Source organism: Cucurbita pepo, chromosome LG11 (assembly GCF_002806865.2).
Source record: "Cucurbita pepo subsp. pepo cultivar mu-cu-16 chromosome LG11, ASM280686v2, whole genome shotgun sequence".
Lineage (NCBI taxonomy): Eukaryota > Viridiplantae > Streptophyta > Magnoliopsida > Cucurbitales > Cucurbitaceae > Cucurbita > Cucurbita pepo.
Window position 1 is genome coordinate 9,764,543 of NC_036648.1, and position 12,865 is coordinate 9,777,407.

The following is a 12,865-nucleotide window of genomic DNA, read 5'->3' on the forward strand; positions in this document are numbered from 1 at the left end:
ATTATAATGCCGGATGCTCACTCCTCAGTCCTCTGTTTCTTTCTCTCTCTGCTCATAATATTATGACTGCAACGCTCTGCAGCTTCCGGTTCTGCCTGCCAACCCTTGTCTCTGACATCTCTACGGAAATCCACAAGATAAAGGCAACTAAAATAATAAACAAAACAAAAGGAAAAGGAAATTTATTTACAAGCATGTATGAGACAGACTAAAAGAGTTGGAGTCTGAAGCTAAATGCCTGCCTGCACCTGAAAAACTTTGTACGCTTTAAGCTTTTACTGCAACTACCAACTCTGTTTACTTTTTCTGTTCATTTACCCCGGAGCTTCAGACTATATCCCACTGCCCCCCACTTACCGTTTTCCTTTTTCCTTTTTTCCATTACAACTGTCCCTTTCTTTTCCTTTGCGTTTTCCTTGGTTGCTTCATTTTAGCCTCTTGTTTTAGGATTAAACACCGATCGAGTTGACTGACAAACATTGGAAAAGCAACCGCATTTTGCCATTAGTTGATGGGGGTGTTGTTGAAATCCAACCTTTGTTTAATGCATTAAAAGTTGGATGTTTTCTATAAAACCAACCCAAACGCTGTCTCTGTCTCCCTTTGGGATATGTACGAAACAGGAGCAGAGCTCGAGGCATTCAGTCAAGCCAACCAGGTCTTTACTGTACCTTGCAATCCTCGAAACAAAAAAACGAAGCAAAGCAGTGGCTGTAATCTGTAATAAATATCATGCTTTGCTCTTTCCCTATCATTTTATTGTCTATGAAATACAGTCCACTTTCATCTACGTTTCTTAAAATGCTAAAACTACTACAAACATCCAATGTCGTAGAAATGTCGTAGAAACGAAGAAACCGGTGAGTATGAGGTGGAGACATTTCCTGCCTAGAAAATTGGAACTTATGGATTAAAAAGGAGAAGAAAATGAATCATTTGTAGTATATAAATTATACATCATTGAACTTGCGTTCATCAGTTCATGTGGTAGCGGGGATCATTCCTTCTGGAAGAACGAGAGAACGAGATCGGTATGCACAGAGAACAACTGTGTGTCCACAAAAAGCTGCTCACCACAATAGAGACAACAAATCACTTGTGTTAGCCAGTTTTCAAAAATATAAGATCAATACTCTAGAAAACCTATGCACGTGATTGACTACCTTCAAAAATGGCCGATCACGACTTGGGAACGACTCAATGAAGCTCTCCTTCAACAGTAATGAAACCTAACAGAACAAAACGATTAGCTATTAGTAGCCTATCACAAGTTCATACAACAAATCAAGTATATCCCCTACATGCTCATGAACCCAGTTTTGAACGCTCACTTTTCCTCGTTTAAATTGAGTCGTGCAACAATACAGTTCCTAATCAATGGATATCTATACAACCCAAGAAGGCAGCAAATGATTACAAATTGGCTAACAACTTCAAAAGAGATTGCAAACCCACCTTATCGTCATTCGATTGTACGTTAGTAATCGTATGTGAACGGAGGTTAGCACAGAGAGAGTCCAAGTATAATCTTAGCACTTTTAGGAAACCCCTGGCGGCTTCAACCTATAAGCAATGAACAAATTAAAAAAGAAATTTACGAAGACGCATATAACTGGGAAAAAACTTTCTTACCTGCACATCAGTGCATTCAAGCACTGGCCTCTTTCTCCCTAAATAACTTTCTCCAACTAGATCAGCGTGATACGGTCTTAACGATGAGAATAACTCCTTTTGTTTTGGCAGCTGAGGTATTGTTGAGGCCTTGACCTGTCATGTTCAATAGTAGTGCAAATCAAATGCCAATTCACAGCAAGCTAATAACTCAAAAAAGTTTGTATGAAGATCAAAATTCTGGAAAAATGTAGAGACCTGGTTCTTGTTCACATCAACCAAAATGGCATTGGTCAGCTTCGACTGTACTTCACTGGTTTTATTTTTCACACCGACCTACTTAAAAGTTCCCATATAAGTGATCAATCAGAAAAATACCAGAAATAGCTGTGAGAAACAACCAGAAACAAAATGCTTACTATGTAAGGAACAGGGGCATCCAAAAAGTCCAGCATATCATTTGGTAACACCTGAGTGATTATGTTCATGAATCATGACAGTTGAGACGTTCAGAAGCCAATAACACAAATATCTTCCAAAACAAGAGATAAATCACAGGACGATAATTATCAGAGAACAGAAATCATACTGGCATCAGCAAGCTTTGCCACTGGTAGGGACGAATCATAGGGATAATCGATAAAACTGAAGCAGATAGGATACCCTGCATGTTGTATGAGTTACTCTCACGTGCATATTAAATAACTTTCGCTAACGAGACCTCCAATCAACAGCCAAATTGAACACCCTAATCAGACCAGAACAAACACGATGCAAGAAAAATCATGTACCAGATTGGAACAAACGATCACGATCTGCTTCTCCAGCAGCACTCCAGCTAAAATTGATAAAATCTGTGGACAGATAAATTTATATGGCTCAAGTTGTCAGCAATATTAGTAACAATCAGTATTCCATCCCCCAGCCCCAGAAACTATGAGAAATGGGGGTCAGGGGTGACAACTCAAGGCTGCCCATATACTTACATGCTCGAGGCGTAAAGAACCACACATGCTTGCAACAGTCCATACTGATAAGGCATTTGCTTCTTCCTCTACCATGAGAGCGCCGTGTGCCTGAGAAATCAACAGGAGATAAAACTAATCATGCCGTAAAGCTAATCATGCCACAGAAGAGGGCATCGCTTTAACTTAAAAAGTGATTACCTCTGCTAATTCAAGACTTGTACTGCATGACCTTGGATCAATGGTCGAGCCAGCAACATGTAGAACTGTTTCACCTGATCTATAATACTCCAAGGGATGCAGGTGCTCCAAAGGATGAAACTTCACAGAACAGCCCCTAGCAGGGTAAGGCAACTGGTAATACTCGCATATGATTTGTAACGATCCATTCTTATTTTCCTGCAAATTCAAAAAAATTGAATTCTTAAAGAAAATGGCAAGAGAGGTACCTACAAAACCACAATTGTTAAATTTCTAGAACCTTGGCCCACTCAAGAATTTCAAGTAGGTCTGAGGAATCATCCTGGCCAGAAAACGATGCCTCCTCTGTCTCTGTGTCATCAGCATCACTCCTGAAATTTCTGTCTTCACTCGGAGACCCCTGAAAACTACATCATAGAAATTGAATGTTAAAAAAACCAGCTTAAAAATGAGTCAAACTCATTGCTGCAGTGTCACTCTGATTACGCTTAATGTAGAACATTTAACAAGTTGTTAATATTAGACAGAACGTTTTGAAACATTAATGTAAGTACAATAATCAGTTGTAATCATATACCTTGAGGACGAATCAGAGCTTTCATATTGATAATAACGGAGGAGAGGAAGAACCGCATTTGGTAAACGCCTATCAATCGCTTGATTGTTTCTTGTAAAATCATCAACATCGATATCATGATTTTCCTTATGTACAGTAACAGATTCTGTTTTGGCAGTAACGACCTCTGGTTCTCGATCGAGTGTGACAACTATATCATCACTAATGCCCTTTTTTAGACATTGAAAATTTCCATTGTGCATTTGATGCTCAAGATGAGTTTCATCACTCATTATTCCTTGAGAATATTCCTCTTTTCCCTCGTGTCTGTCTTCAGCTGCACTCTGATCTAAAGTCATGCAACCGATGTCTTCCGCCAAATCTTCTTCATTGCTCAAATTCTCTGTGGATTCCAAATCCAAAATACCAATACCTTTTGTTAATCTTTGCAGCCTTTCTTCGGTGAAGATGCTACAGGAAAATTAATAAAAAATAAACAAAAAAATAAAATATTAGAAAATTGACATAAAAAAACAATTTAGTTCACAATGAAAAGAAAAGAGGAAAAGCCATACATTCTCTTAAACTTCTTGAGAATGTATGTACTTAGTTTCGATATCATTAATCCAATTACCATCTTAAGCTATAACCGCCAACACAAGATTATCATTTGCATCCAAATTTCAATCTAAATGTTTCTTTTATTAACATCAAACCATTTCACATTGGAAGTTAAAGAATAGAAATTTTACTATCCAGTATCCACACACAAACAAAAGGTGGCACGAATTCCTAGCATATGAAAATGCCAACTCTCATATCAGTGCTCCCTGTGAAGCATTACAAAGGGAAATATAGATTTCAATCTGTAACCAAAACAACCAGAATTTTCGAGTATCCAAAAGCTCAAAGAAACCATTGTAGGTCTTTTTTCAGGGGGAGAAGAGAATCATTCTACATCTTAATATGGGGGAATATGGTATAAAAACATCAGAATGTTTGAGGTTCATACATATACCTATTCAACACACCAAAATGTAATTCGAAGAATGGCAAGCGAGATAGAATGCAATAGCATCTGCGTGTGGTTAGTATGTAACGGCTCAAGGATGAGTAGGAAGGTGCTTTCTCAGATGCAGAAAGCAACCCAGATGGTTTCTGCACTAATTCTTCAACTAAAACACAGCATCCGTACAATGTTGAATCATCAGCAACCTGCAAAGCATAGTTTGCAAATGAGTGTTGTAGTTCCCTTACAGCTTTAGTTTTGCACTATAGCTTTGTGGCCTGTACTTTAGGGGTCCTATTTCAATTCACTCTATGAATGTAAGGCGAACTTTTCGAATCCAATGGGGGAACAATTATGATGAAAATATGTAAGGTAGGNTGCTTTGTGGCCTGTACTTTAGGGGTCCTATTTCAAATTCACTCTATGAATGTAAGGCGAACTTTTCCAATCCAATGGGGGAACAATTATGATGAAAATATGTAAGGTAGGAAGTACATAATTGTAACCCCCACTCGCATAGGAGAGTTAACAATTGAAATTTCATAGTACCTGTAAGCGGAATACAAATGAGAGGTCACTTTGCTTGAAGTGTTCCTGCAAATGCAACATAACGATTGGGACAAGTTACTAATACGTGTAGCTACAGCATGGTGACTCAAGTTAGAACAGAGATCTTTATTCAAACGCTAGTGTGCTAATTATATTACCAATGACAGAAACATGGTTGTGTTCTTAAATTATCCTCGAAATTTACACAGCTAATTGCCAAAATAATTAAAGACAAACTGATCTAAACTCCAATAAATATACTCTGTTTCTTTAAGTATTAAGCAACACTACCATGGATTCTCCTGCCAATTCATTTAATTTTGTGTTTAAAGTTCCAACCCANCTTTAAGTATTAAGCAACACTACCATGGATGCTCCTGCCAATTCATTTAATTTTGTGTTTAAAGTTCCAACCCATTTTCCAAAAAGAAAGTACCTGCCCAAGAAGAATCTCGTTCAACTCACTCATGGAAGGAGTTTTTTCGACAGCGTGAACCTGTAGTCACAAGATGAAAACTTAGGGAAGAAAGAAAGTGATCTGAGACTCTAAAGAACAATTTAGGAAGCAAGCAGACAATAGTGCTGCTAAGAAAACACTTTTTTTTGGAGTTCCATTGATATGGTGAAATGTAAACAAGAAATCCTATCATGTTGTTGTAACGGCCCAAGCCCACTGCTAGCAGATATTGTCCTCTTTAGGCTTTCCCTTTCGGGCTTCTCCTCAAGACTTTAAAATGCGTATGCTAGGGAGAGATTTCCAAACCCTTATAAAGGGTGTTTCGTTATCCTCCCCAACCGACGTGGGACATCACAGTTGTAATTACAAGGGACAGTTCCAATGAGCAGCTAGAGTGGATAAGTTTTAATTACAAAAAGGTTAATTTAACTCTCTCCATGAAAGAACAAGGAACGTAATGGAATCAAGAAACTTAGGAGTGTCTCATTTCTTGTAGGTGAAGATGTGATCATTCCACTCAAGCAGCACCATATCTACTTTTTCTTTTTAATGCACCAGATGGTAAATAATTGTGAAACAATGCACCTATCTATTTTTTAAAATGTGCATAATACATAAGAAAAGATTCAACAAGAAACCAACCTCCACACCTCCTGGAAAGCAGAATGAAAGAAGGTCCTTGTACTTGCACGGTAACTGTTTCTCTGGAGGGTAAACAAAAAGGACCTGACAGGGGATGAAAAATTCATAACTAAAGCAACGCAGGCAGGAAGGTCTTATTGATTTGTAGGACAAGTTTAAACCCACCTGTGGTTCAAGATGTGGTTCCACCCGAGATTGACTCTGACTATTATTAAGAGCAGTTCGCACTCTCCCGGAACCTTCAGACTTCCTTGCAACATACTGCCTCTGAAGTGCTTGAATGTCACAATTAGGGTGCAGCCCAACAACAACCATGCTCTCAAAAATCCTAGTCGGCTCCTTCTGAGATCGATGGTCCTGAAGTTTGGAGAAAGCTCAGACACGCAGCAAAAGATATGTTGGTGGAAAGCAATTGAGAAGAATGAAAAAAGCTAACCAAGTACTGCAGCTGGAAATTGGCCCATTGACGCTTCTGGGTAGTGAGAACTTCAGGATTGTAGGTTCCTGCAGTTTTGACTTGCGGAGGACTAGAAAAGCCTTTAAGAACTTTATTAACTTGACGCTGCAATCTCTGGAGTGGACTGTTGGTATCGTCGCCTTTTGAAGAATATATAACAGAAGGACGAGGAGAGCGAGCCTCGGATGCGGCAGCAGCAGCGGCAGCAGCCACAGCTCTTGCAACATCTTCAGTCGTCTGGAGGAAAAGTGAAGCACCCCAACGTGTGCTCCCTGTCTCTTCCTTCGTATCCATAACTAAAACCCTTCTCCCTTCTCCCTTCTCCTCTCCTCCTACCCAAATATGCAACGTTTTAGCATAAAACAAACAATTACACGATTCTAAACAACACCCAATTTTACTAGGGATTGGGAATACGACTCCACACAGTGAATGAAATAAAGCTTTGCTGATGTACCCAAAAGCCACGAAGATATCCCCCTTTTTTGCACCGAACGTGAATCCCAAGCCGAACTTGACTGAGAAAGTGCCACAACAGAACCGCCTGATTCAATTTTCACAAATTACCCTCCTAAAGAAACTCATTGAATTCGCCGAAACCATTATTTGAAAATTCAAAAACCAAAACACCAGGAATATTCTTCGATTGTTGTATAAGAGAAATTAGCATCCAAAGCAAAACCCGAACATAATCAGAAGCCGAAAGGAAAACAAAAAGAAACGAACCTTTGACGATGCCCCAATAAAGAATTGAAGAGGGAAATCGTTTAGACGGCCATAACAAAGCTATGCTCCACTAAGCGGTCAGCGAAGGAGAAGAAGATAGAGAAAGAAGATGGCGGAGGGCGAGGGAAGGGAAATTGGGTACACAGTAATATTATATTTAATTTAATTAGCTGAATAAATTTTATTGATTTAGTAAAAGAAGAATAAAGGAAAGCAATCAAGGTTTTCCCTTTCCTCTACGAGTATTGAGACGAACAAAATAAGGAAGGGGAAAAGAAAACGTTTTTTAATCTTTTCTTCAGAGATGCAACGAAGGGTGGGTTTGTTCTTGCCGGTTGCATCCGAAGGCGTTCCATTCGAAGGAGAAAAAACAAGGAAATTCAATTAAGTAACAAAATTTCAATCGTTTTCATCACTGTGAAACCTCCCTTAAGGAAGATTCTAAATAATTAAAGCTTTAATTCCGTAAGGATTTCATTTTATTTTGATAATTTTGTGATCACACTTGAAATTATTTAATTTTAGGAGATAAACAAGGGATGATAGTGAATGCGATAAAAGGGCTCCACTTCCTTAGCGGACCATGGCTTGCCTTATTTAATGACCCGAATCATTGTACCACCATTCTTGGCACGTTTAGTAAAACACATGCGTTATACGTTGGATCTTAGAATGGATTTGAGCTTGGTTGTTGTCTCGAAGGCCCAATAGAAGAGGGAGGCGTTGCGAGGAACGGCGGGAGCCATTGGAGAAGCCTGCAGGAGCTTGAAAGAAAGAAGGAAAGAAAAAGAATGATGATGGGCATGAAACAATCATTATTGAAAGCATGCGCAGAGAGACAACCCCAGTGCCAGCGCACATGTCATCCCAACGCGCAGATTTCCAACATTGGGTATGACTTTTGAGTGTCCAGACACGTCTCTTTTCACAATAATTGGTGCCTTTGCTTTTCATTTGGCTATTCCAAACAGTATCACTTAGCAACCAAAGGATGTTTGATTTGGAACCACCGGATTCCCAATTTCCTGCTGCTATCAAATATTAGTCTCTTTGGGGTTTTTCTTTCGAGCTTCCCCTCAAATTTTTAAAATGGATCTTGGCTGGCTGGTCTGGAATAACAAATCGATCCATCTTCTAGTCAACAACACTGAATCAAATCTATCTAAACCAGAGTACTCAGAATCAATGGAANGGTTTTTCTTTCGAGCTTCCCCTCAAATTTTTAAAATGGATCTTGGCTGGCTGGTCTGGAATAACAAAACGATCCATCTTCTAGTCAACAACACTGAATCAAATCTATCTAAACCAGAGTACTCAGAATCAATGGAAAATATCAGAGTGGTACCAAAATGAAAGTTTATTGAGAATATGGTATCATTGTTTTGTATTTATGAATTATAATGCAGTTCCATTCAGTATCTGTATTACCCCTTAGGGGGCANCTGTATTTATGAATTGTAATGCAGTTCCATTCAGTATCTGTATTACCCCTTAGGGGGCAGGTTGGATACATGCTACAATTGCTTGCGTTTCTATGGTATACTCAACGATCATAACCGCAACAAGCTCGATTAAATCTGACCTGATGTTGGCCTCTCGACGATGAAGTATTCTCTAACCAGAGACCTTTCCAAAATTTGAAAGTTCACAACGGTCGCTGTCGGTGGGGACGTGCCCAAATAAATAGTTANCGGCCTCTCGACGATGAAGTATTCTCTAACCAGAGACCTTTCCAAAATTTGAAAGTTTACAACGGTCGCTGTCGGTGGGGACGTGCCCAAATAAATAGTTAAACCTTTAACCTCTTCTTATGGAGTCGGAGGAGTCGAAGAGAATATAAGCCAATCCTTTTGGCCTCTACTTTTCTGTGGTTTTATCACAAATGCATCCTGGATAGGGGTTTGCATAAAAACTCTCCTCCAACTTTGGGAATTCTCCAGCCACTCTAAGATATGGAGCCCCGGCTCGATTTTTATGAAGCGCTTTCACTTTCGAACTGAATTTTTTCCACGATATCTTTCCTTCATCGAGGTTATCGACAAGTTTGACGAAATTCTCCCTGCGCCAACAACATTACGAAAACTATCATGCACTGTGAAGGGATTGAATGGGGTAGTTGAAGTTAAAAAGTTGTAAGATTACTTGTCTGGACTTATGGTCTTCTTGAAGCCCTCAAAACGCCTGTGACCTTGAATTGCCTTCGCCATATTGCCATCATATGTATAGATAAAAACATCGCTTTGAAGGGCTACGACGTAGTCGATGCCAGCTAACATGTTCTGGTGATTCTTGAAAGGATTCAACTCATCTTCTGTGGAGAGTGTAGAATGGGAATATATATTGGGGAAATGATCCTTAAGATATTGCATACTTCCATTTCCATAAGCCTCACCAGCTACCAAATATATTCTGGTGCTGGAAGGAAACCCCAAGCCTCTGAGCAAAAGAGAAGTCTCCCTTGGGGTCAGCGGGCAGCCACCGAGCAACCTTCTCTCCGTCCCGTTGATTTCCTTCTCTTTCCAATGGGCAACTTCATAACGCATTCTACGCAGCTCATCGTCTTCGGCTGTTGTCAAATTATGACTGCAGCCTGTAAATGCCAGCATATCCTTCTCATACCTATAATAACAAGAACATGGTATCATTTTATGATCTTGTTCCGTAGCAGACGAAGAATATACAAAAGGTAAACGTTCGAGGAAAATTTTGGAAGCTTATCAAACGCNTCGTAGCAGACGACGAATATAGAAAGGTAAACGTTCGAGGAAAATTTTGGAAGCTTATCAAACGCAACGCTTGCCTCAAATGAAGAGCAATATAAAGGCTTCCATTCTGTCGCATTCTAGAGACCAAGGTGTTCCCCAGCTCTTCAATTGGAGCTGAATATTTCAACGCTTCGAAATTGACACGACATCTCAACTTCTGTATAGAACTCGAGAGACCATTGTTAGCCAGCCGGGAATCCGTGTGAGTAAAATACATCACCTTATGCTGCTTCAGCAGTGGTAGGACCTCTGCTTTATAGTAACCAGTCTGATAGGAATTAAAGAGTTGTTACACGTACAGTCGACAAGCTGAAGTGTTTAAATTGGATTAAGCTACATTACACTAAATGAAACATGCCAAGAAGAAGAAGAAAAGAATCTCTGTAACGGCCCAAGCCCACCGCTAGCAGATATTGTCCTCTTTGGGCTTTCCCTTTCGGACTTCCCCTCAAGGTTTTTAAAACGCGTCTGCTAGAGAGAGGTTTCCACACCGTTCTCCACCCCAACCGATGTGGGATTTCACAATCCCTTTCTAAACCATTCAACATACAAATACACAACAAAAGGTTTGATCTTAATGAATGACGCAAACAAGATAGTTAGATCCTCAAAACATGGCTCATTTCGTGTTGCTAGAATACAACGATAAACAATCAAAACATGGTTAAGAATGACGACCTTGGACCAAGAAATTGGTGTTTTGTTGAAGGGCACTAATTCGGCGTACGCGGGTGGTAGTGTCTCTACTATATGAACATCGTTCTCCAATGTCTGAAGAAAGTGTTGCCAATTGAACAGATCTTTAAAGCCACTACAAACACAGATATCAACTCAGTTATAACACATTGATGCCAAGTCCAGCATTATTCACATAAAAGATGTGTGCAAGCTTCGAGATATTAAAACATTAACATGATTGCAACGAAACCTTTCATCTGCCCAATAAGACTTATGATCGAGCGAAGGAAGGACGAGCACTGCTTTCATAACCTTTGCAATCACAACCATATCACAGATCTACACCATAGAAAGATATCAGAAAATAGTTGGTTTTTAAAATAGCCTATGACACTAGAAAGCAGAAGAGCTAGACCCCAAATCTCATCTGATTCAAGCCACCGTTGGCATTTACGAGAATGTATCCATTCGTCTTCGCATCTAGCTCTGCAGAAATAGAGAAAATGGAAGGCGATAAACTTAAAGCCTAAATTTATAAACACTATTTACACGTTCCAACGAAAATGGACAAGCAACTATTTGTAGATTAGCAGAACATACTTTTGTGGCGCCTTCCCTCGTCGATGCAAGGAGCAAAATTCTCGCTGTCGGGTTTCGTCCAGATTTCTGAATACTGCAATCAGTTTGATAGGGTAAGAAATATTTCAATTCTCATCCATCTGGTCTTATTGTTTATAATAAGATCAACAAAAACCAGATGGAGTTAATGAGCGAATCATAGAACTTTTTAATCTCGGGTTCCTCACTTACCTCCACACCATTTTGACTCCCGACTACACGTGATTCCATCATCGGAGTTCGCTCCATACTACTTTCCCCTTCCCTATATCTAAGATTATGAGATTTCTGATCCACTTGATTTCTACTTGTAATGGAGTCGGGTTTATCCTATATAAAGGATAAAATGTTTAGGTAAGAAGAGCTGTGGATCAAGTATGGTAAACAGACACATATATTCGATCCCACTTATGTTTCTCATTCTTAACATGGTATCAAAGCATCAACTGGAAAAATAGAGGCTTGCACATAAAGTAAACAAGTCAAAACTATAAATTTCGATCAACCTGATGTGATTCGTTGGTCTCGATGACTGATCCAAACCAACCATTCATGCAGATCTTGAGAATACCCAGAAACAAGCAAAGACCACAGAACATCATGAACATCAAATGTCCCAGTTTCCTTTTCTCCCTTAGCCTAAAGTCCAGAGAAACAAAACCAGGATTTAACAAACTTTTAGCAGCAACACCCCCGTGAGTTCTCTGGCTAACATGTTGACCTGTCTTCCGTTCCAAACCGGATTCAAAGCCATCCACTAGAACCGTGCTTCTGAAAGCTTCTGATCTGGGTGAGTTCACAGGAAGATCAATCTCATGATGGCTACTAAGCCCATTATTTTGGATGGTGTTCGAATTAGTGCCATTATTAATGTCATTGCTGTTGTTGTTACGCTTGAAGGAGTGTGCACGACGAGTTATAGGACCCGAGAACCGTGGGCTGTTGACCCGTTGAGAAACGCCATCGTTGCTGTTGTGGTGGCGCTGTGGAACCATGATCTCTGCCCCCACCCCTAATGTTGATTATAGTTATGATATCACCATCAAACAGCAAGAACAACTTTGGAGCCTCTTGCTTGCAGTCTCTTCTGCAGCATTCAACACAACACTTCAAAACTGGCAAACCCCACTTTCGATGATCTGATTACCAATGGATATAAATATGCCTATGCCCACAAATTGAAAACAAGTACAAGTTAATGCATATAACCAAAAACAGAGGACAAAATGTAAGAGAGACTAAAAGATATACCCCCTCTTCGATTTGCTTCTTCTCAATCTAACCTGAACAGCCCCTTCTCAAGTTGCGGCAACCCCTCCACCAAATCTCATACTTCATTCATCAAAACCACTACACAACCCTTAAATTATTGATCAAAGCTAATCTAATTATGTTAATACAAAGCCTTGAAGACAGATGCATACCTTGGGTCGGCGATAAGAATACGAATGAGACGAAGGGATCACAGAGAGAGAATGGTTTAGGAGCACTAATGGAGGATGCCCAGTATGGATTTTGGAGAGTGGGGTCTGAGGAAATGGACTGAGGTCAGACCCTGACCCTTCCAGGAAATCAGCTTAGATCTTTTTTTTTTTTTTTTTTTTTTTTTTTTTTTTTTTTTTTTTTTTTTT

General features: G+C 39.6%; 2 protein-coding genes across 12 annotated transcripts; both read right to left on the bottom strand.

The window, feature by feature from the left end:
* Positions 1–717: 717 nt before the first annotated feature.
* LOC111805877 lies at positions 718–8,171 on the bottom strand. 3 transcript variants are annotated; one of them, XM_023691151.1, is made up of 20 exons: positions 7,174–8,171; positions 6,905–6,965; positions 6,427–6,779; positions 6,156–6,347; positions 5,991–6,074; positions 5,328–5,387; positions 4,892–4,936; positions 4,352–4,548; positions 3,355–3,804; positions 3,058–3,184; positions 2,778–2,975; positions 2,598–2,687; positions 2,403–2,465; positions 2,201–2,275; positions 2,031–2,081; positions 1,870–1,947; positions 1,633–1,767; positions 1,456–1,563; positions 1,164–1,229; positions 718–1,066 (listed from the first exon to the last, which is right to left on the bottom strand). In XM_023691151.1, exons 3-20 carry the CDS (start codon positions 6,739–6,741, stop codon positions 998–1,000), a joined length of 2,403 nt encoding a protein of 800 aa, XP_023546919.1. In that variant the 5' UTR covers positions 6,742–6,779; positions 6,905–6,965; positions 7,174–8,171; the 3' UTR covers positions 718–997. The 3 variants fall into 3 exon arrangements, with proteins under 3 accessions (XP_023546919.1, XP_023546918.1, XP_023546917.1); XM_023691150.1 differs by having other exon boundaries at positions 6,427–6,776; positions 6,905–6,991; XM_023691149.1 differs by having other exon boundaries at positions 6,905–6,991.
* A 699-nt stretch (positions 8,172–8,870) lies between these two features.
* On the bottom strand, positions 8,871–12,824 carry LOC111805691 (O-fucosyltransferase 35). 9 transcript variants are annotated; one of them, XM_023690866.1, is made up of 11 exons: positions 12,659–12,824; positions 12,486–12,566; positions 11,741–12,373; positions 11,427–11,564; positions 11,217–11,289; positions 11,032–11,102; positions 10,867–10,955; positions 10,617–10,749; positions 9,974–10,206; positions 9,316–9,792; positions 8,871–9,232 (listed from the first exon to the last, which is right to left on the bottom strand). In XM_023690866.1, the coding sequence occupies exons 3-11, from the start codon at positions 12,227–12,229 to the stop codon at positions 9,031–9,033; spliced, it is 1,905 nt and encodes a 634-aa protein (XP_023546634.1). In that variant the 5' UTR covers positions 12,230–12,373; positions 12,486–12,566; positions 12,659–12,824; the 3' UTR covers positions 8,871–9,030. The 9 variants fall into 9 exon arrangements, with proteins under 9 accessions (XP_023546634.1, XP_023546633.1, XP_023546629.1 ...); XM_023690865.1 differs by having other exon boundaries at positions 11,741–12,399; XM_023690861.1 differs by having other exon boundaries at positions 12,486–12,584.
* Between the last annotated feature and the right edge of the window lie 41 nt (positions 12,825–12,865).